This window comes from Desmodus rotundus, chromosome 5 (assembly GCF_022682495.2).
Source record: "Desmodus rotundus isolate HL8 chromosome 5, HLdesRot8A.1, whole genome shotgun sequence".
Classification (NCBI taxonomy): domain Eukaryota; kingdom Metazoa; phylum Chordata; class Mammalia; order Chiroptera; family Phyllostomidae; genus Desmodus; species Desmodus rotundus.
In genome coordinates this window covers 41,017,067-41,038,809 of record NC_071391.1, presented here as the reverse complement: position 1 = coordinate 41,038,809, position 21,743 = coordinate 41,017,067, and the positions used below count along the sequence as shown (strand labels likewise).

At 51.9% G+C, this 21,743-nt stretch overlaps 2 protein-coding genes across 17 annotated transcripts in view; one reads left to right on the top strand and one right to left on the bottom strand.

The window, feature by feature from the left end:
* Window positions 1–10,734, top strand: part of TUB (TUB bipartite transcription factor) — a 78,752-nt gene extending 68,018 nt beyond the window's left edge. For 6 of the 9 annotated variants that reach the window (XM_053924284.1, XM_053924285.1, XM_053924282.2 and 3 more), the window contains 8 exons: window positions 914–1,081; window positions 2,036–2,157; window positions 2,525–2,722; window positions 2,994–3,106; window positions 3,929–4,043; window positions 5,370–5,468; window positions 5,695–5,866; window positions 6,336–10,734. In XM_053924284.1, coding sequence (XP_053780259.1) covers window positions 914–1,081; window positions 2,036–2,157; window positions 2,525–2,722; window positions 2,994–3,106; window positions 3,929–4,043; window positions 5,370–5,468; window positions 5,695–5,866; window positions 6,336–6,469 — 1,121 coding nt within the window. In that variant the 3' untranslated portion in view covers window positions 6,470–10,734. Of the gene's footprint in view, window positions 1–894; window positions 1,082–2,035; window positions 2,158–2,524; window positions 2,723–2,993; window positions 3,107–3,928; window positions 4,044–5,369; window positions 5,469–5,694; window positions 5,867–6,335 lie in introns of all 9 variants that reach the window. The other 3 variants (XM_053924289.2, XM_053924290.2, XM_053924288.2) reach the window with 2 other exon arrangements.
* A 1,218-nt stretch (window positions 10,735–11,952) lies between these two features.
* The window catches only part of RIC3 (RIC3 acetylcholine receptor chaperone), a 45,999-nt gene continuing 36,208 nt past the window's right edge, over window positions 11,953–21,743 (bottom strand). For 2 of the 8 annotated variants that reach the window (XM_045194059.2, XM_053924291.1), the window contains 3 exons: window positions 19,195–19,340; window positions 18,244–18,323; window positions 16,940–17,484 (listed from right to left, as the gene is read on the bottom strand). In XM_045194059.2, the coding sequence (XP_045049994.2) occupies window positions 17,089–17,484; window positions 18,244–18,323; window positions 19,195–19,340 (622 nt within the window). In that variant the 3' untranslated portion in view covers window positions 16,940–17,088. Of the gene's footprint in view, window positions 15,376–15,843; window positions 16,266–16,939; window positions 17,485–18,243; window positions 18,324–19,194; window positions 19,341–21,743 lie in introns of those variants that run through there. The other 6 variants (XM_024558899.4, XM_045194061.3, XM_045194065.3 and 3 more) reach the window with 6 other exon arrangements.

Below are 21,743 nucleotides of genomic sequence, written 5' to 3'. Positions count from 1 at the left end.
CTGTCTCGCGTCCCGTCTCTAGGCCTCTGGTCATGGTGGGATGGTGGGGTGCCAGGTCCGTAGGCTTCTGGAGCCGACTGCAGCGTTTAGGACAGCCCACCCAGTCAGGGTGGCTGCCACCTGTGGGGGCCAGGCCTCACTTCTGTTACTGAAGCTGTGGCAGTTTGGTGAGGAAGGTTGACATGGGGTGGGAGAGCCTCCATTTAGGAAGGTGAGGCTCTGCCAGCCTCAGCCTTTTTCAAGGGGCCCTGTGTGTGTGTTTTTAAAGGATTTTATTTATTTATTTTTTAGAGAGAGGGGAAGGGAGGGAGAAAGAGAGGGAAACATCAATGTGTGGTTGCCTCTCAAGCGCCCCCTACTGGGGACCTGGCTTGCAACCCAAGCATGTGCCCTGACTGGGAATTGAACTGGCTTACCTTTTGCTTCGCAGTCCAGCTGTCCATGCACTGAGCCCCACCAGGCAGGGCAGGGGCCCCATATGTTTTTAATGGTGTGTGACTTTACTGTGTGTGTGCGTGTGTGTGTCTGAGAGAGAGAATTAACACCAGCACTGATAAGGAGCTGCCCAGTCTGCGAATGAGAGGTGGTCTGCAGCCTAGACGGGTCCTTTTTCTGCGTCTTGTCTTTCTCACTGTGCAGTTGGCTGTGTAGGTGGCTGCTGTCTTCCTAGGGGTGTGAGGCACTTCGAACCGACCCTCAGCAACCAATATGGGGGAGCAGCACCAGCCACAAAACCCATGTCCCACCATAGCTTGCCCACCTTTAAGACGCATTAGTTTTTAAAGTCAGCTTCGCAGATAGTTTTGCAGAGGGTCCCCCTACTCACCCCTCACCCACTTCATGGACGTCTGTGGATCCAGCTCTCCCCCCACCCCCACTCCTGACGGGACTCAGGAGTGCCCGTGGCCTGCAGGCACCGGCGGGCCAGCAGCTCTGGCAGAAGACAAGTCCGAGGCCCAAGGCCCAGTGCAGATCCTGACTGTGGGCCAGTCGGACCACGCCCAGGCCTCGGGGGAGACAGCAGCTGGAGGGGGCGCACGGCCCAGCGGGCAGGACCTCCGTGCCATGATGCTGAGGAAGGGTGAGCCCCGTGGGGGTCCAATGACACCCCCAAAGCTCAGTCCCAGCTTCTCAGGTACCCTTCTTGGGGAGCAGGGCCTTCCTGTGTCTATTCCAACCCCTCCCAGACCTGGTGGGGGGCACACTTGGAGACCAGTGAGGAACTGGGGCAGGGACTCCTGGTAAGGCCAAGTTAAGAGGAAGAAGTGTGAACTAGGGTAACCAGGCCTGTCTTCCCCCCATCCGTATCACCTGTCCCTGGGGAGGCCCAGGTTTGGGGACAGGTTTCCTTTCCTTTGGTTCTTTTGAAAAGCTCCTTTTGTAAAATGTTCCCCCGTCTGCTGAGCTAGAGGAGCAGGGCCAGAACGCCAGGAGGCTGGGCAGGTCCTCCCAGGAAACCTGCTACCCAGATAGTTCCTCCACTGTGACCCTTGCCGCAGGGAGCCCCTGGCGTGGGGTGGCAGAGGGAAGCCCAGCAGTGCCCCACATTCTGAGGAATCGGGTCAGGGACAGCTTCCTGGAGAAAGGGCTGCTGGGGTAAAGGCTGGAGATGGCATTCGGGTGGAGAGACGCACATAGAGGGCCGCAGGCAGGCTGGGGGGAGGAGGCGTTGGCCCCGAACGTCAGGCTGAGTGAGAGGCTGGGCCTTCCCCAGGTAGCTGCCTGCCAAGGCCTCTGGTAACCCTGAAACAGAGGCTCCTGGCACAGGGTCAGCTCGGCGAGTGCTGGAGAGCAGGCATCTGAAGGAGGGACGGAGCTGAAGCTGGGGGCGTGGTGCACGCACCCCACGGTCTGTGCCAGTCCCAGCCTGCACCTGAGTGTGTGTCCTTGTGTATATGGGGCTGTGCGTGGGGGGTGTGAATGCACGTGTGCACACTCGGCCTGTGTGTGTGCGCACGCAGGCATGGGTGGCTCGGGGCTTGTGAGCAGACGTCTGTCTGGGTGTGCCTGTGACCCTCGTCCCTACCTGGCCCAGGTGTCTCCAGCAGCATGAGCTTTGAGGAGGAGGAGGAGGATGAAGATGAGAACAGCTCCAGCTCCTCCCAGCTAAACAGCAACACCCGCCCCAGCTCCGCTACTAGCAAGAAGTCCATCCGGGTGAGTGAGGAAGGGTGGACAGCGTGTGCAGGGGCTGGTCGTCCAGCTGGAGGGGGATGAGTGTGGAGAAATGGTGGTGAGTGGCTTGCCAGGGGCTGGGCCCAGCTGCCTGTCTAGAGCTGCTGTGGCCTGGGCTCTCCTGTCCTCCCACCCTCCCTCCCATTCTCTTCGGCCAGGCCGGGAGGGCAGGGGAGCCGGAGTCCGACAGGTTGACCTCTGAGAACCTGCCCCCAGGTGTGTCTGAGGCAGGGAAGGACTCTGCCCCATCTCCCACCACCACCACATCACAGGCCAGCTCTGGACCCCAGACCCCAATTTCAGCTGCTCAGGGTCCCTGGGGCTCAGGCTCCTGCTCTCTCCCCCGCAGGAGGCAGCCTCGGCCCCCAGCCCGACAGCCCCAGAGCCTTCGGTGGATATTGAGGTCCAGGATCTTGAGGAGTTTGCACTGAGGCCAGCCCCCCAGGGCATCACCATCAAGTGCCGCATCACGAGGGACAAGAAAGGGATGGACCGAGGGATGTACCCCACCTATTTCCTGCACCTGGACCGAGAGGACGGGAAGAAGGTGAGGCTGGCCTGGGCGCGTGTTCACCTGGGCAGGCTGGAGGTCCTGGGGGCTGGGATGAGGCCGGCGCCTCAGATCCAACACTGGCCTCTCAGTCCCCCAAAGAGACAGAAGCCCTGGAGCCTAGTCACAGCACAGCCTTGTGTTTGCCGGGGTGTGTGTGTGCACGCACACTGTGTGCAGAGCTGAAAAAGAGTCCCCGTGTGAGTGCCTCTGATTGTGTGTGGACCAGAGGCGGGACCTGGAAGGTGACCTTGCTCTCCTCCCCAAGGTGTTCCTCCTGGCTGGAAGGAAGAGAAAGAAGAGTAAAACTTCCAATTACCTCATCTCCGTGGACCCAACAGACTTGTCTCGAGGCGGGGACAGCTACGTGGGGAAACTGCGGTACCAGCACTCCCCCAGGAAGGGGGTGGGGCGGGCTCTCTAGAAAGCACCTCCTCCCTGATCTAGGCCAGGAGTCGGATCCTCTTCTTGGATCTTCTTGTCCCTCAGGTCCAACTGTTGGCTCCGGGCCAGCCTTGAGCCAGACTTGGAGGTGGGCCTCATGCACCCTACCCTAAGCTGCCCCCAGCTGGGGGGTGGGGGGCACAGGCCCACTGAGAGTGAGAGATCAAACCGCAGGGTGTCACTGACGATGTAGGCCATCATGGAGGGGTCACCTTGGCCCGTGGTCAGTGCTGAGGGACAAGGCTGAGAGTGAGTCCTTGGTGCGAATGAAAGCAACCCCGGGGTGAGGGGAGGCTCTGAGCGCGCCCCGGGAGGCAGGTTTGCTGAGCATTGGTGCCAGGTTTGGGGAACGTAAGTCACGCTCAGAGGCAAGAAAGCCGTGGAGATGGGGCAGGACCAAGACTCACAGGCTGGCTAAGAGAGACAGGAGGTCACCTAATCTAGTCTCCATGGGGGGCTGAGTCCCCTCTGCTCTCCTGCCAGGTGCCGTTCTGTGCACTCACGGCTGTACCTCCAGGGAGACGTTCTGTGGGACCCAGACCTCCCAGACTTCCCTCACTGCACCAAGATGCTCTTTGATTCGACTCAGAGCAAGCCCAGGCCCTTTGCCCTTAAAGAGGGGAATTCAGTGAGCAGTGTGCCCCCAGGGGGCCTCCCTGCTCTGCCCAACTTTGCGGGCCCCTCCCAGGACACAAGGGCAGCCATGTGCTGCCCTGGGGCAGAGGGTGTGTGGCCCTGTGCTGACTGCCTGTCCTGCAGGTCCAACCTCATGGGCACCAAGTTCACCGTGTATGACAATGGAGTCAACCCACAGAAGGCATCCTCTACTTTGGAAAGTGGAACTTTGCGTCAGGAGCTGGCAGCTGTGTGTTACGTGAGTCCTGGGTCCCTGGGTCCCTGGTCCTCAAGTCAGACATGACGCTCGGGCATTGCTGCCTGACCTGTGGGCTGTCCCTCTGTCTTTGTCAGTAGACAGGCTTCAGACAGGTGGACTGTCCTCGGTGCAGTGGCCCCTGCCTGGGACAGCTGTGGGACCCGGGCCTCCTGGATTGCAGGGGCAGGAGGCCTGGGTTCTTGTCTGTGCATCCCTTCACTCCCACCCCGCCTCCAGCGTGGACTCCAAGGCCCTTTGCATAGTCGTCTCACTGAATGCTCAGTCTAAGTTGAGCTCCATCCTATTTTATTATCACGTAGGTGAGGAAACTGAAGCTCAGAGGTTGGGTCACTTGCCAGTGTCACACAGCTCATAAGTGGCCAAACTGGAATACCAGTACCGGCATTTCACCTCATTTTAAAATGAGGGGTTGGTACCCCCATGGGCCCGGGCGTGGGCACTGCCCCGAGGCTCATTGGGAAGCCACAGCTGTGCTCTTTTTGTACGGTCCTATGGTGCCACCTGCTGGCCAACTTTGGGGAGGCAGTCCGAATCGCTTCAAACGCTGAGCCCCAACTGTGTTCCAGCTACTGTTGGAGGCACTGATGATGTAGTAATGAACAAGAGACATAACTTATACTCTCACAGGGCTTAAACTCTTAGTAGGGTAGATAATCTATAAAATATACATATCAGCAAGAATAAGCACATTCCTTGATAAATGCTAAGATGAAAAAATAAAATGGGAGAGGGAGGACTGTGAAGTGTGCAGGTATGTGTGAGCTTTGAGGAAGGCCGCGGGGAGAGCATCCCTGAGGCAGCCCTGGGTGGAACCCAGAAGGCAGTGAGAGCGGCATTTACTCTGCACTAGGGAGGAAAACCATGGGATTTACGGACCGCTCGCTGCTGGGGAGACCAGGTGACAGGGAGGAGGGGGAGAGGGGTCAAGGATGGAAACGGGGAGTCCTCCGCAGTCTGTTATTGGGGCCTCAGTGGGAGACGGTGGCGGTGAGGAGCGATCGGATTCTTGCCGTGATCCGAAGGTGGTGCGTTCCGCGTGAGCGGATGGGTCGGAAGGTGGGATGTGAGAGGGAGGCGTCCCCGGGTGGTCTGCCTGAGTTGCTGTGAAGCAGAGGGGACTGATGGCAACGGGGTGGGTGCTAGTTTGGGCAGAGACTCAGGAGCTCCGTTCTGGACTTGCTAAGTCGAGGGATGCCCCTTCGACGTTCAAGTGCAGACGTTGAGAACTGGCTCATCATCTTTATTCCCTTCTGGCCTCCCCAGTTGTAAGGAGAGTCCTCAGGTGGCCCCTGTTCTGTTTCTCAGGAGACAAACGTCCTAGGTTTTAAGGGGCCGCGGAAGATGAGTGTGATTGTCCCCGGCATGAACATGGTCCATGAGAGGGTCTGCATCCGGCCCCGCAACGTGAGTTCCTACCCCGCCCGCCCTCCCCCACCATCGGGGCCTCTGCGTGCACTTCTCAGGGCAGACCTCCAGCTGGTGCGTCTGTGCCATAGGAGGCCGGGTGGGGGAAGAAGCCCTGGGGGTCTAGGGAAGTCTAAGGACCGCCAGCCCTGAGCCAGACCCTGTGAGCCCTGGGCTGGGCGTGTGCCGAGGCCAGGGCCTGGTTCAGGTGTATCTGCTCTCCCAGGAGCACGAGACGCTGCTAGCGCGCTGGCAGAATAAGCACACGGAGACCATCATCGAGCTACAAAACAAGACACCTGTCTGGAACGACGACACTCAGTCCTACGTACTCAACTTCCACGGGCGCGTCACACAGGCCTCCGTAAAGAACTTCCAGATCATCCATGGCAATGACCGTGAGTGTTCCAGCCCTTACTCATTGCTGTCCACATGCTAGCCAGGGCTCTGAGCTCCGGGTTCAGCTCACCAGTCCTGCCCGCGTGGGCCAGTGCCTAAGGACACGGGTTACACAGCTTAGATCAGATATAAAGAACCATGACTGGGAGGCCATGGAAGCACCTTCTCTGGAGCCCTGACCCCAGATGCTGGGCACCCAGCAGTCTCAGGTGTGGGAACATCCCGGGGATGGACTTGCTCGCTTCTCCCCCGCCTCTCGGTGTTTGTGCGCATCTTTCTCCTTTGCCATTTGCTCCCTCTCTCCTGTATTTCCGCCACTTGGTCTCTGCATTACCTCCTTTGGGGTTCCCTTGGCGTCACTGCTTCTCGCTTTCTCTTCCCTCCTGTGTCTGGGGGTGTCTTGTCCGTCCCTCCCCGTCTCTACCACCCTCACTCTGTCTCCCTGTCTGCACCCGCACCTGGTTCCAGCGGACTACATCGTGATGCAGTTCGGCCGTGTGGCAGAGGACGTGTTCACCATGGATTACAACTACCCGCTGTGCGCACTGCAGGCCTTTGCCATCGCCCTGTCCAGTTTCGACAGCAAGCTGGCCTGTGAATAGAGGCCTCCTTGTGCCGTTGGGGTTGCCCAGCCTGGAATGGAGCTGCCTGCCTGTGGAGACAGTCCTGCCTACCCCCTGTACATAGGCCTCCTGCCAGACGAACCTTTGGCTCTCAGCAGCTCCCTGGCTGGGCCAGCGAGGAACTGGCTCCTCTGTCTCCTCTGTTGAGGCAGAGGAGTAGAGTGTGTGTAAAGGCACCAGAGTGAATTCCTTCTGTGCCCCGAGAGCAACACACCCACTCCTGGGTTAGTATGCTGCTGCAGTCACCTTTGCCAAGCTGGGCAGCCTCTTCAGCTGGGAAAGCAGGAAGAGGTGTAGAGAGAGAGGAAGCACAACGCAGGGCTGCCGTGACCCAGCCACCCACTCAGCCCCGGAGTCAGATGATGGTGGATCCCCGACCGTGAGGGGCACAGTGAGTGTGTGTTGGAGGGCACGCCACCTTCACACCGCAGAGGGCGTGGTGGCCAAGCCTGGCCCTTAACTGCACAAAGTCCCGACTTCAGGAGGCCTCAGCCAGGCCTGGGTGAGGTTACTGGGGTGGGGGGCGAGTGGCAGGGCCTTGTCAAAATTGCAGGGGCCTGGCTGTGGGAATTGGCTAGCCACCTAGGGTTGTGGCTCATGTGATTTCTCTAGGTTTTCTCTGTGGGCAGAAGCAGCAGGAGGCCAGCCCTCAAGGCCAGATGCCTTAGAGGAGGGGGGCTGCAAGACAAGACACAGACACAGCACATAGGAGGTATGTGGGACAGGTGTCCAGGATCAGGCTGTCTGGGGGAGCCCTATCAGCTGCCCCAGGAGCTCTCTGCTGAGTAGCCTCTGCACAGAAAGGTGGGCAGGGCCCGGTCACTGGCCATGGACTGCACACACGTAGGCAGGGAGGCAGGTAGGCGTGCCTGGGGCTGTGGCTGGTAAGCTGCACGTGCTCCTGCTTTTGCTGCAGCCCCTGCCGCAGCCAGCGTAGGTCGTGGCTGCTGAGGTTTGTGTGTGTGGTCCTTCTTGGGAAGGACTGGGGTAGGGTGCGGAGAACAGGGACTGTTCTAGAACCAGAGATCAGAGGTGACGGGACCCGTAGAGATGAGCTAGTACAGCTCTGTCACCTTAGGCAAATTACGCAGAAAATGGCACTTGCTCTGGGTCACCTGGCTGGTTAGTGGCAGAGTTCAGAACTACAGCTCACTGGATTTCTTTGTTTCCACCCCCCCCTCCAAGAAGCCACTGTCCGGGCTTTCGGGACTTCTTGGGGCCCAGTCCAGGTGCCCTCACCCCTTGGCCTGATTCCAGAGCAGCGATGTCAAGAGTTGACATGTGGAACTGAAACCATTTCTGTAGGAGGCTGGGCAGTTCCCCGCTGAAGGCTGTGGTCAGGACTGACCCCTGTGTGGCCCCCTAGAGAGAAGGCCCAGCCAGGCTGCCTCCGGTTTCTGTGCGCGGGTGTGAGGGGCTGGTGTGCGCTCTCTGGGGTGGGGCCTGAGCTCTCACTCCCCTGCCGTCCTCCCTGCCTGGGGACCTCTCATCTCTTGCGTTCTTGTCGTTTACACTGGTGGAGGCTGCTTGCACAGATGGAGATAAGAAACAGGCGGCAAGCAAGCAGGAGTTGTTCCTCACTTCAGAGGAGATGTGCTTGGAGAGGCTGTGTAGAAAGTGAAACATGAAAGTCATACTGAAACCTGTTGGCGAGGCTCTGTAGTGCGGTGAAGGAGTTCTGACGTAAGTGGAAGTCGTCTGCTCTCATTCCCTCGCAATCTAGGGTTTCCTGTGCTGGGTGCTTAGAGCAAGGCCTGCCTGTGATGGCACTGGCCTGCCCACACCTCCAGTGAGCTTGCTTTTGTCGATGTGGTCTAGTTTCTAGGCAGCTCTTTCCTTGGGACCATCTTGAGGGCTCTAGAACTTCCCACACAGGACTGGTCCACTTCCCAGGAAATGCTGTGGGCCCACCCTTCTCTCCAAAGTCCCAGTTTGGTTTTCCTTTCCAACCTGTCGACATCTGGGATTACAGAAACTAAATGATCTCTGATGTCAGGCCAACATGTCCCTCTGGGTCTGTGACTAAGGTTTGCCTCCCAGGGAGACTGGGGATCCTGGAGGCAGAGTGGGAACGTCAAAAGCACAATGACAAGCTCCCGTCTCCTGCTTTCTCCTCTGGTCCACAGGAGAGGGGCTGGCTGGGTATTTTGGCAGGGTCAGGGATGTGGGCTGAGCTTTCTAGCCTGGCTGTGGAGGGTAGCTCAGCAACAAAACCCTCTGTTGGGCACCGAGTGAGACACAAGAGCAGCTGAGTTGCCTGCTCAAGACCCAGCCTCGCCAAGTCTGTTCTGACAACCCCATTACTGGTGATGCTGGTTTTCCTTGACCACTGGCCTCACAGCTATGGACCCAAAGACTCAGAGCTGCCAAGGACCCCAGAGCCCATGTGGGCTCAGCCTCTCCCATAGGAAGGGTTATTCATTGGTCAGAGAACGATAATGGAGTGAGCAGTCCCTATGCTCACTCCAATTGTTGGGCAGGTGGGACCTCAGGCAGCTCTTCTGCCCCTGGCTCTGCAACTCCTTCTGGGGCCATGCCCAAAATCTCGACACCCTCTGCCCTAAATAGTTCTTGTGCAGAGCGGTGAAGTTCACTTCCCCGATCTTTTTCTTTCCTTCTGGCTCCAAGGTGCTCTGTGTGTCTGCATCTCTCTGTGTCTGCGTGTATTTGGGGGAAAGGGCAACCTGCAGTCAGCTGAGGTTTGTGGTTATGATCACGTTTCCGAGGACGGAGAGGAAAGGCAGAAGGTGCACCTGCGGGATGCGCTCTCTCAGTGCTCTCCGTTGAGAGCGGCCTCTCCCCCAGGGTTCTGATCCAAAGGACACCGTCTGAGGAAGCTGTCCATGGCTTCCCCTTCTGCATCACCTGAGGAAATCTGTGTGTTGTGTGCATGCCTTTGGGCGAATAGGAACATACTCTGGTGAATGTGCCTTAAAAATCACACTAGTTCGGAAGGAGCGTGCAAGGTCCAGGCCCGTGTGAGGACAGGTGTCAGAAGCCAGGGAGTGTGGCGATCGCAGGCTAGAAGGGAACCTCTGGAGCCCACTCCTCTAGTGACAAAGAGGACAAGAAAATTGTAGAGGTAGGAGGTTTTCTTTGCTCTATAAATAGAATTTAACAAGCAACAGCGATGATTTCACTAAGAGGTCCCTGCGCCCCTCACGGTGAGGGGAGCTGCGGGGCAGCCAGTTCCCCGGCTCTGTAACGCAAGCACAATTCCACCTCCCGGATGGAATCCCGGCTTCCCCCTCCAGAATGCCTCACCCTGGTCAAGACCCCCATTGTGACCTCAGGCTGCCAGGTGGCCCTGCGCACACCTCTGCAGGTAGATGAGTCTTTCTCATGGTGCCCAGCACGGCGGGGGGTGAGGGGGCCGGACTCCCCTGCCCTGGGCCCTGGCTGGTTGAACTGTAGCAGCCCTGGGAACAGGCCAAAGGCAGGCTCTCGTTTGCGTTTATTGGACACTTCCCGTGTGCGGTTTTCTGCCATCTCAGGATGTGGGGGGAGGCAGAGCAGAAGTGTCGGGGCAGGTTTGGTTTTTCTCACAAAAAGCAGTCCTGTACTCAGTGGCCATGTGATTTTGAGCACACCACGTAATTTTTCTAGGTCTGTCTTCTCGTCTACAGAACGGGGGGGCTGGACTGTCGGTGCCCGCGGGAGGAGCAGGGTGGATGAACGCTGACCTGTGCTTTCATCACGACCTTTTCCAGCTCGTCACTGTGCCTTTTTTCGTTCCTCTTCTGTTCCATGGCCCCCGCCCCACTTCTCCCACCACGGTCCAGGCAGAGCTGGAGTTAGGCCGAGATCCAGAGTTTCCTAGGGAGTTTCCTAGGGGTGGCTCAGAAAGGGAAGCCCTACTCGGCCTTTTTCCTGCTCCTGGTAATGAGGGGCCTGGGTTGGGGTGGGGACACCGCTCTCGCCGAGAACCTTCGTTTAGCCGGTTTTCGCAGTGCTTAGGACGCGTGTGTCTATTTGCACAAGACTGTCTTTCCCTGTGTCAGAGTGGTCAGACATTTCATTTTTGTTCAGAGTCCTCTGGAGTTTTAGGTGAACTTGCAAAATTGTGCTTTTACTGACTTTTTGAATAAACTCTTTGGTATTTGGGATCAATGTATTTATTTACTGGTATGTGCAATGACAAAGCTGGTATTTTCCCATGCTGACATTATGTACGTTGTGTAACTTAAGTGTTTGTCTAAAGTACAGACCATATATCAACAGATTAAACTTGAACTGTTTCAACACTACTGTGTACCTTTTTTTTTTCTATAAAAGGAGAAAAAACATGTTTTTTACACCATTCATTCCTCTGTCCCAAGAGCCTCAGGGGTCAGGATGGTGGTAACAAGGGCGTCACAGCTTGTTTGGAAGCAATGACAGGTGGGTCAGAGCTGTGCTCTTCAAGTTTAAGGACGCTCAGAACCACATGCAGAGGCTGGGGAAGGCGGCGAAGGACAGAAAGTACGGGTCGGCTGTACCAACCGGAAAGGGGCTGTTGGTTCCTGAGTATCCCCCTGTGGCCCTGGCCATTAGGAACAAAAACGGCCGTAGAGCTTTGGAAAAAAAAAGGTGGAAAGGCCTGGGTTAGAAATAACATGAAGATCCAGTCACTTGATTTCCCTGGTCCTACTTAGGGCCTGATCTACTTAAACAGAACTCAGACATGCTCGGGAATCTTCTTCCCAGCCAGTGGGAGGTCTAAAGCCAAGGGCAACGGAGGCTGCCATTGCGGCTGAAAGCAGACATGAAAGATCATGGTCTGATCCTGAGGGAGGTGGTCAAAACTCAGCTCACCCACAGCCTGGAGGGTGTTGGAGCAACCGCCCAGGACCTGACGACAGCCACGGTGCCATCCCGAGCGTCCGCAGCGCGTCGTCCCCTGGGACAGGCACTGTACAGACAGTCCCTCGTCCCATCCTAGCAGCCGTGCAGTGTGGCCGGTGGTCTAAATTCATGGATGAGGAGACCGGTGCTCAGGGAAAAAATAAACTAACAAAAAGGAGTTTGTCCTATTTGTATAAAAATGGGAAAGAAAAAATGAGGAAAGGTTAGGTGCATTTTAGAAAGATTTGTATAAAAAGGGTCAAGAAAACATCATGGCTACTTCCTGTTTTTTCTTAGTATCACTGAAGTACTAGGTGTTTCTTTGCAATATAGTCTGGGTTAAGGGGAAATTTTAAGAATGCGGTAATAAGGAGGCCTGGTTTATCGCCCTCAATTTGGAGTTTTTCTATAGCAAGAGCATTTCCTGCCGGAACTGTGGCCTCTCTCCTTGGCTCTGCCTCTGCGGGAAACAGCACATGCAGGGGGTAAGGTGAGAGAGGTTTTGTTGCTGTCCATGGTCCAGTTAAGGAGAAACCTTTTAAATACCGTGGACAGGGAGACTCTACGTCCAGGACAGTCCTGGTGTATATCTTTCATCCTGGCATAATTACCATCAAAGCTCCCTTTTCCCAAGCGTCCCAGTTTGGACATCTGTTTGACCATCCAAGCCACAGGAGGCACAGGCTATCCTTTCCAGAGGCCAAACGTGCTTCCGCTTGTCAACACAGCTCCCTGGGCCTCGCTTCCTGAGCTCAACCATCACGAGTCCTGGAGCTAATGGGGTGCTTCCCTTGTGCCTCCTGTTATGACCAGGAAAGAGCATCTCCTGGCTGGATCACCCACCTGATTTACCAAGCACAGTCCCAGGTGATGCAGTTGTAGCCCAGGTCGACTATTTGCCCCCCGAGGTGTGCCTGCTCTGCCACAGTGGCCCAAGGCCACGGAAGACCTACGGCCAGAGGAGCGACCAAGTTCACAGCCCTCACCAGTTCTGCGAAATGAGCCAAGAGGCATCAGGCTGATAACAGAAACCAGCCCCATGACTTTGGTCATCCTGGGCTGTATATTCGCATGTAACTGTCACCCCTGAAGGAAAAAACAACTCTAGAAAATGCAAAAAAGGACTGTCTAATTGGAAATGATTGAAAAGTACATAAAATTTCTGAGACAGAAGTACATATACTCCTGCTGTATGCACCCACCAAGGCCTAGGGCAGCAGGAGCCATCGCGAGGTCTTGCACTTCTGGCAGGAACTACTTCCATGTGCCAGCTTCCCCGAGATTAACGCGCAAAATAAGGACTTGGTTATGTAACACCTTACACAACAGCCTCTTCAAAGTACCTGAACAACCTTTACTTCCACACCCCACTGCTTTCTCAACACCGCTCTTTCTGCCAGAACGTCCTCTCCTCTTTGCCCACCTGGAGAAGTTCTCAGCACGCCTCAAAACCCACATCCTCTGTGAAGTACTTTGGCAAAGTCTCTCTGTTTTTCTGTAGATTTGGGTCCCTACCTCAGTTATAGCATAGATCCTTAGCTACCACTTACCAGGTGGTTACCATGCACGAGATAGGACCGGTGCCGTTTTATAGGCACTGATGATGTCATTGAACCCTCAGAGCCCCGCCGGGAGACCCTCCTACTGTAGAGAAGAGAAAGCCGAGACTCGGAAGGCTCCAGGGGCTGACAAGAGCCTGCAGTGAGAACAGGCAAGGACGGAGGCATGACTGACACTTCTCTCCTGCAGAATTCATGATCTTGAGCCCTTTCATAGTTTATAGGTCATTTAAAAAATAAATTGGATAAGGCTCCCATATTAAACTGAGTTTTTAAAAGGTAGGAAATGAGCCTTCTGTTCCCACTGCCTAGTTCTGAGCAGTGTCTGCCAAGTGAATAAATGAGTGAATTAGCTAGAAGGAAACATGTGTCTCTAATACGGGCACCATATCCTAAGGCAGAAAAGAAATTTCAAACAGGGACCCAGGACCCTCCTCATAAATCAACCCCTCATTGTGTCCGAAGGGAAATGACACGGAAAACGACTTACCCCAAGAGTAAAGAGCACCTACGTTACTTTTCCCTTTAGCATTCCATTACATCTAGATTGTCCTCAGCACATTTTAAACTCCATCTGTTACAAGTGAATCGAATGTTCCACACAAAGGCAGATGCAATAACCCTTCTAAAGACTCGGTCTTCAATGACTTCTCTGTAGTTCATTACGAACGAGAAAGTAATGATGCTTGGTAAGATCCCGCACCTCCGACAGCAGTCTGTATGCTTGTACGTGTAAAGTATTTTCCTGGCCTCTCGTGCCAGAAACCATGGAACTCCAAAAGCCACACCTGCCTTTATAGAATTCCTTAAATTTCAAGTCTTCCACATTTCACGACTGGGAATGTCCTCAGGGATGCGTCCTCTTTAAAGCCTCAGGTCTCCCGTGTAAACTGGATTCGCTCATCCTTACCAGAGTACATGGGTGCCGTCTTGCCTTACAAAGATGGGTGGCAGCCTAGAAATTAGGCCTGTAGTCTGGTCAAAATCCTCCCAGTGCTAACCCACTTCCTACTGTCGCCAGCTCTCAGAAGACCCAGATATCTGAATACAGACAAGTCTCTTCCCTTGGGCACTGCCACACCGGTTCTCCCAACAGGCACTCTGCACCTTCCCTGTTGGGCTGGCACTTTGTCTACAAGCTCAGACCTGATTGATTCTGTTTCAAGTCTTGTGGTTGTGAAAACGAATTTCCCACAGGGCACAACGTTCAAAAACAGCTTCAAGACAAGGACCGTCCACAGCTCTTACCAGCCCCCTGGCCTTCGGAGGCTCACAGCAGGACCACTACCCTTGGGGAGGCTTCCCCACAGCCTCAGACCCTGGTTCTGCAGGGCGAGGGCTAAAGTCTCTACCTAAAGCTTCCTCTGGCCACTGAAGACAGCTGTGCTTCTGGTTTGGCAGTTCTGTTATGCAGAACAGGGATAAAGGAAGCTAGAGACCCAGGCAACATTAGAGCAAAACAGCCCCCCAGCAGGCCTCTGGGCTCATTTTCAGGACAGTGCAAGTCTTTCAGCCCCTGCTGTGAGGAAGGGGTTTCAGCTCAAACAGCAGAGTCCCACCCTGCTCTGACCCCATCATCCTCCAAAACAAAATGTTCTTCTCTTGGATCCAGGGGACCACTAACCTGCTCAAGGCCCAGAGAATAAGGCATCCTGGACTCTGAGATCTTCACTCCTGCAACCTTAAGTCCTCACCACGTGTACACTGATGCTCGTTCACAGGTGAACCATCTGTACTCCTAGTGCGAAGTACTGGACCTCTGCCTTTGAATGGTCCCATCTGTAATTATGATAGATCAAAATAATTACTCAGTGGATCAATTCTCTGATGGAGGAAAGGCAGAAAGATAAAAGAGCAAAGTCATCTTGTGTCCCTACTGATCTCCATGATGTTTTACAAGGTGACAGGTGAGGGAGCACCAGGGGGGATATGTGATATCCGTGGTCGTCACCTGATTGGCTACGACATTCAAACACTAGGGATGAAGTACAGGGCCAAGGATGGAATCTGAGAGAGGGAGACAGGTCACCTTGGGACAGGTGTAAGGGATACTTCACCAAACTGGCTGTTTTCACTCTAAACCCTCGGGGTTCCGCTTCCTCAAGGTGCCACCTGTACTTGCTCGGTGGGCGCTGACACTCAACCCCTCCGCTCTGAAGTCCTGGGGCCACGCGTCTGCGGGGGTTTCCTCCTGCTCACTGTAACTGTCTGCGATGAGTCCAGCATTCTCTGCCAAGACAGCAGGATCCTCTTCTTCATGAAAACAGCAGGAGCATGTTTCTGGCTTTGGGTCACACGAGGTAACAGAATTATCTTCCCAGGCTCTGGGGTCGGTGGGCATTTCCCAGACCAAGTGGTCAGATTCTTCTGGCACTCCCATCCTTTCAGCTATTTCTTCAGCGGAGGGCTCTTTTGGGTCAGGGTAATCCACCAGGATTGTTTTTTGCCTACGCTTGATGCAATCTGAAAGGTCATAAATTGGATAAGTCTCTTCAGGGTAACCTAGAGAGAAAAGTAGCACAAAGTCTTACAAAGGCTGTCTCTTCAAAGTAAAGTGTCAGGCTCAAAGAGGCTTCTCAGGCAGCAGCCACCCTATCCCAACAAATCCATTCAAGAAATCTCTCAGGAAAAACAGTATCTCTCAGGTGACTAACAGCTCTGAAGTGTCACTTGAGTAAATTCTTAGCAGTCTGGCTGACTGTCCCAGTGCTCTTTGAAACACAAACCCGTTCAGATGGAAATCCCTTCTTAAGTGCAGGGTGCTTGGGGCAAAGTGTATATCTCACACCCCTGGCTTCTGTTGTACTGATGAGTATTAAACAAACAACACAGCCCTTAAAAAAACCAAAACAAAACACCAGGTAGAGTATACAGCTCAAGGCTAATGTTTATAATTTCCTTTTTTTAAAGATTTTATTTATTTACTTTTAGACAGAGGTGAAGGGTGGGAGAATAGGAGGGAGAGAAACATTAAAGTGTGGCTGCCTCTTGCACATCCCCTACCGGGGACCTGGCCCACAACCCAGGCATGTGCCCTGACTGGGAATTGAACCAGCAACCCCTTGGTTCACAGGCCGGAGCTCAATCTACTGAGCCACACCAGCCAGGGCTAAAGTTTATCATTTCTATTTGTAACCATTTTCAAATCTTCCCAGGAAGTTGGGGAGAGGGGGATGCATGGGAGGGATGGGCATAAGGAACACTAGGCTCTTTGAAAAGAAGCACCCTACTAAACTAGTTTAAAAAACGGAAATGGCTTGCAAGCGTCAGAAACAGAACGTTTTGGCAAGACGTGCCCGAGATCCCAGAGGACACGCACTGCATTTCACAACACAGAATCCCTGTTGTGGGCCGCTTCATCTTCACAAAACGGAACAAAAGAAAACAACAGCCTGGTAAACAAAATGAGTAATGCTGGTACTGAATTCCAGTTATGACAATGAGAAAAGAGAAAACGTTGCCAAATTAAAGAATGAAATAATAAATCTGTGTCAGCTGAGCCGAGCCTGGGCAGCAGATGGGCCGTGCTGAGCGTGCACGGCGGTGCTGGCAGCCGCGCTCCCTCCCAGTGTGGGAAGCTGGATTCAACACCCGTGTGCACATCATGACAATCGGCAAATTCAGCCCTAGTGTAAACCACGTTCTGCCTACAAATTCTGAAAAGCAGATCTTTTTGGTGCAGTATAGCGTATGAGGAGACATTTTTTAACAATTACTGGGTTTTTTTTTTCTGATTATAAAAGCTATAGAGACTCATAGAAAATTTGAAAAATAGAAGTTTTGGAAAGAAAACACAAATCACCTAGAATCCCACCACTAATAATTTGTTGTATCACTTCTGACCTTTTTATCCTCTATAAGCATATTTTTTAATAAAGAAGGATCATACTGTATATAAAATGTCATACCGATTTTTTTCTTTCAACCCTGTATCATGAGCATTTCTCCATGTCATTAGGTATTTTTTAAAAATTTTTATTGTTATTCAATTACAGTTGTCTGCATTTTCTCCCCATCCCACCACCCCACCCCAATGTCATTAGGTATTTTAAAGCTGGCTGCAAAATACGCTGTCACACAGCTACGCCTGACTGATCTGATTTACCCGCTTCTTCTGTAAGACACGATTCTTTCCAACTTTCCCGTATTGTAAGTAACCTAGCGTTAAGATCCCTGCACATAAACCCATTTCTACTTCCCTGTTTAAGATACACTTCAAGAAATATGAAAACTATGAAGACCAGAGAGAATGGACATTTTAAATGCCTTTTCTTTACACTCTGCCAAACTGCTTTCCAGAAGAACGTACAAATTTTTAGTTCTACCAGTGACATAAAGACTCCACGTTACCACATCCGCACCGTCACTGGCAGGACCGTAACTTGCAGGTGTTGGCGCTGGGCATGCGATGCCAGCTGAGATGGAGTCTCGCTGCCCGAGGCCCTCACTACCTCTCTGGTCAACGGCAGGGCTGGAGAAGCTTACGTTCTCAACCACTGAATGCTTAAGAGAGGTCCATTTCCTGGCGTGTTCCTGTCTGCCTCCCACACCAAGCACAAAGCTCACATTTGCACTTCCATGGCTATCTGCTTTGGTTGAAGAGGGGGAGGCCTGCTGAAGAAAATCAAACAGTGACTCACACATCCGCTGAGGTGGCCTGTCACCCAACATGAGTGCTTACTCAGGAACTTCATTAAAAGTACAAAAAGGGACAAAAAACTGCCGGTCCTATGAGTAAAGCAGAAGTTCAAAATAGGGGAACCAAATGAAGCAAACTCTGCAAAGAGCCCCTATAAAACAGTCCATGCAGGAAACAGGAGTTAATGTCAGTCAACTTGAAACTGATATTCCCAGTAATATTCAGAGGGGCAATTTACCAATAAAACCAGCCACGCTTCAGTGTAAAAAGGGAGCAAAAATGAAGACAGAGCTATTAGAAACACAAAGCCATCATTACATAAAACATTTAAACTCAATGGAGGAAGAAAATAGCAGAGTGAAATGGACATGGCTAAAAACCAAATTAGTGTATTACAAGTCCAAGTTGAGGAAGTCTCTAAGGCAAAGATAAAAATGACAAAGAAACAAAAATTATGAGAAAAAAGCTGCATGGAAGACTGATCCAGGATATCCAATCTCAGAACTAGTGGAATTCCGGAATGAGAAGGCAGAGTAGGTTAAATGAAAGCAACAACCCAAGAAATTATAAAGACTCACTAAATGCTAGAAAAAAAAAACTATGAAAAAATCCACACATTCATACATACTGAGACATATGCCAACAAACCTGCCCAAGCTCAAATGCGCAAGGACAAAAACACAGATTCCCAGACAGAAACCACACTAGCCAACTAAAAGCAGGTCGCCTACCGAGGAAAAGCAGCAGATTGAGACAGGATTTCTCATCTTCAACATCAATGAATGTGGAGAATGAAGTAATATCTTCATGCCTGTACCGGCAAATGGCATGATCATATAATTTTATTTATGTGTAAATAAACAAATTATTTGTATAAAGGTAAAAAACGGCATGTATATATACCCAAGTATGCAGAAAGTACGCCATCTATGTGGGGGCGGGATGGGGAGGTACCTAAGGAAGTATTCTGACAAATACAAAAATTAATCAAAACTTTTAATTCATGAAAGAAGATAGTATATACAGGAAACTGGCAAACACTGAGTAAGAATTATTGATGTAAAATAACTTGATAATGTGGTTAGAAATGTAATGCCACTGTTAAATACTTCAATCAGAAAAGGCTAACATCTTTAAAAGTTAGCATCATTTGTAGCTAAAATTCCCTAACATCTAAGAGGTAGGTAGAAAATAAAAGTGATAAGGACTTTATTTGGGAACATGATTATATAATAAACATTTGCAACATGGAGGAAAAAGGAATTCCAGTTTTCATTTCCTTGATTACTAGTGAGATTGAAATACTCTTTCATATATTTTGTAGCCAGTTGCATTTTTTTTTGTGCATTGCTTGTGTCGGAAGATAGCACTGTTTTCCAAATTAGAGAACTTTTTATATATTTAAAATCATTTCTTGCCCTGGCAGGTGTAACTGAGTGGATAGAGCGAGGGCCTGCAAACCAAAGAGTCGCCGGTTTGATTCCCAGTCAGGGCACATGCCTGGGTTGCCAGCCAGGTCCCCAGTAGGGGGTGTATGAGAAGCAACCACACATTGATGTTTCTCTCCCTCTTTCTCCTTCCCTTCTCCTCTAAAAATGAATAAATAAAATCGTATTAAAAATTTCTTTAAGATCTCTTTTCTGGGCTGGCAGCTAACAAAGAAATGAGAAGATGCTGTTTACCTTCCCAGTCCTCCATGTAAGGGGCCTCCTCAGCTTCTTTCTCTGGAGTGAGCCTGTCAGTGAACCTCCCCTCTTTCATGACCCTGGTGATTTCTCGGAGCTGATGCAGCAATCGTTTTTCTTGGTCAGAAGTCACAGTCTGTGCTCTGCTTAGAAATACCAGACAACCCAGCCATTTAGTGGTAGATACTTCTTGGCAATGAACGTAAACATCACTATGATCTGCTTGGATCCCAGAAGAGGAAGTGCAACAGCAGCACATAATTATTCTAGGACTTGATCCTAGAACAGCACAGCTGGTCAACAGACATGTTAGTTCAATGTTCTGGTTTTACAAATGGGGAAAATAAGGCCCAGAATAGATCAAGTGATTGCTCAAGGTCCCACAATGAGTTAAGGTCAATGCCGGGACCAGACCTCAGATGTCTCAGCTTTCAGTTCAGTGTTCTTTCAGTCTACCACACTGCTCTGATTCTCTAATCTCCAACCACGTTCACTGTTACTTAATATGATTCCATTCACTACAAGCCACTTTTGTCTGAAGCAAGGTCATCAAAAGCAACTGTGCTGAGCCATTAGCCTCAACAAGGGAAGAACGTGCTACTAGGCCACCCCTGCGACCACCAGGCTGCATGTGCTTGTGCAGAAATAAACATACACCCTGAGATTCCAGAGCTGGATCGTTCTGACTAATCAATCAATCATCCAGGCCACGGAAGGTGGGGACACTGAGACCCTCAGAGGGAAAATTATACATTCCTATTGCTAATGTCAGCACTTTAACTAAAACTAAAGTCTCCTGACTTCTGACAGCATTCAGTGCAATTCTTAAAGCACAGTGCTCAAGTTCCGCAGTTTAGAAGGCCTGGGTTTGAGTTCCAGCTGAGCTGGGTGGCTCTGGACAAAGGTTGGCAAAAATAAGAAGAGGCTCAAGGATAATGGCCTCTTTTTTTTCTTTTTTTTTTGAGAAGGAAGCACTGCACCACACTCATAGGCAGACAAGGCCCTATACAGAAGACTGAGCACCGCCTTGTTTGGGACCATTTTTATCTAGTGTCAGGACTGAACAGAGACTACTTCTTCTTCTCTTAAAAACCCAAAGCGTTTGAAGTCAGTACAACACCCATGACGGAAAAGTGGAATATTCTGGGTCAGCACCCCCTGGAGGTGCCATCCATTTTTCTTACCAGCCAGTAGGCGCCTGCATTCCTTTTTGTGCTTAGCCCAACAAACTTGAGCCTTAATGACCAACGGGGGAAAGAAAAAAGGGTTTCTCCCTCCACTGTACATGGTGAGAGAGAAAAAGAAAGGCGCACCGTTTCTGCAGCTCTCAGTGGGAGGAAAACAAAAACACCAGAGCCTACTTCTTCCACATTACACTGCCCCAGGGCCATGAAATGGAGCAGCCGGTCTGGTCTACAATCAGCTGAACTCGTACATTTACTGGGCCTCTCACAGCTCTGCTCTTCCCATCAGTCCTGACTCACTGCAACTGCTCATCTGCTCTATGTAACCCCTAATTCTTACAATGACCCACTTTGTGGGGTGCTTCCAGGCACCTGGGTCCCCTCTACCCTAAAACAGCCTGTGTGCTCATCGCAAAGCTCTTGCTCTCAGGCTGCACACGTTACTTCTCTGAACTGTACGCAGAGTATTCTGATTTTTACTGTATGAAAGAGCCTGGATTCTCTGTTTCTTAATTCATGAAAAATCAGAACCTTAAATAAAAGAGGGATGGCTAACAGAAGCAGAAACAGACAAGGGAAGCTTCCTCAGAGAATCCCAAACTAAAGCGCCCTCTGTCATTTCTGAACAAGTGTACTAGTGCTGTCTGCACCGTGCATCAGGCAGTTAACCACGGCCCGCCGTTCACCTTCTGGAGTTTTCACAGGCTGCTTTACTCCTGAAGACGGTGCTCACTATGCGGCTGCATAGGTGCAGTGCCAGAACACTCAATTCCTAAAACATGGTTTTCCTGAGGGCTCAGTCCTAGGACTCTCATTTCCCCACCGCACCATCATGCCCTCAGGAAGCTGACCCAGAGTCACAGATGAAACCATCACCTCTATGTGGATGACGCCCAAACTCTACCTTCACTCTTGACTTCTCGCAGTCAGGCTCGTTATCCCAGTTATCTCCTGCGCCCTTCCACTTGGAGGCCTTGCCACTACACTGAGGTCACTTCAGTTCGTTCTTCAAAACCCTGTCCTAGCTGGGCCTCAGACCATGAGCAGCTGCATGGGCAGGCAGGCTAGGGGAGGTTGGGTATGGCAGATTCCAAGATGCTAGAAAAATAAAAGGTCAAGCTGGGAGATATCCTCACCCGAGTCTGAATGCTATTAACCCAGGGAAATCGCCAGGCTCCGAATCTAAGAGTTAAGCACAGAGAATGAAACAGTTTCTAACACAACCACTCAGGGTTGGAACGGAATTCAGACTAGCAGAAGACTGACTGTAGGCGCCTGTCACACCGGATGATACGCCTCCAGGACTGGCTGATCTCATCTCTCCCCACGGCCCTTCCTCTTGCCCCCAGTGAACGGACTTCC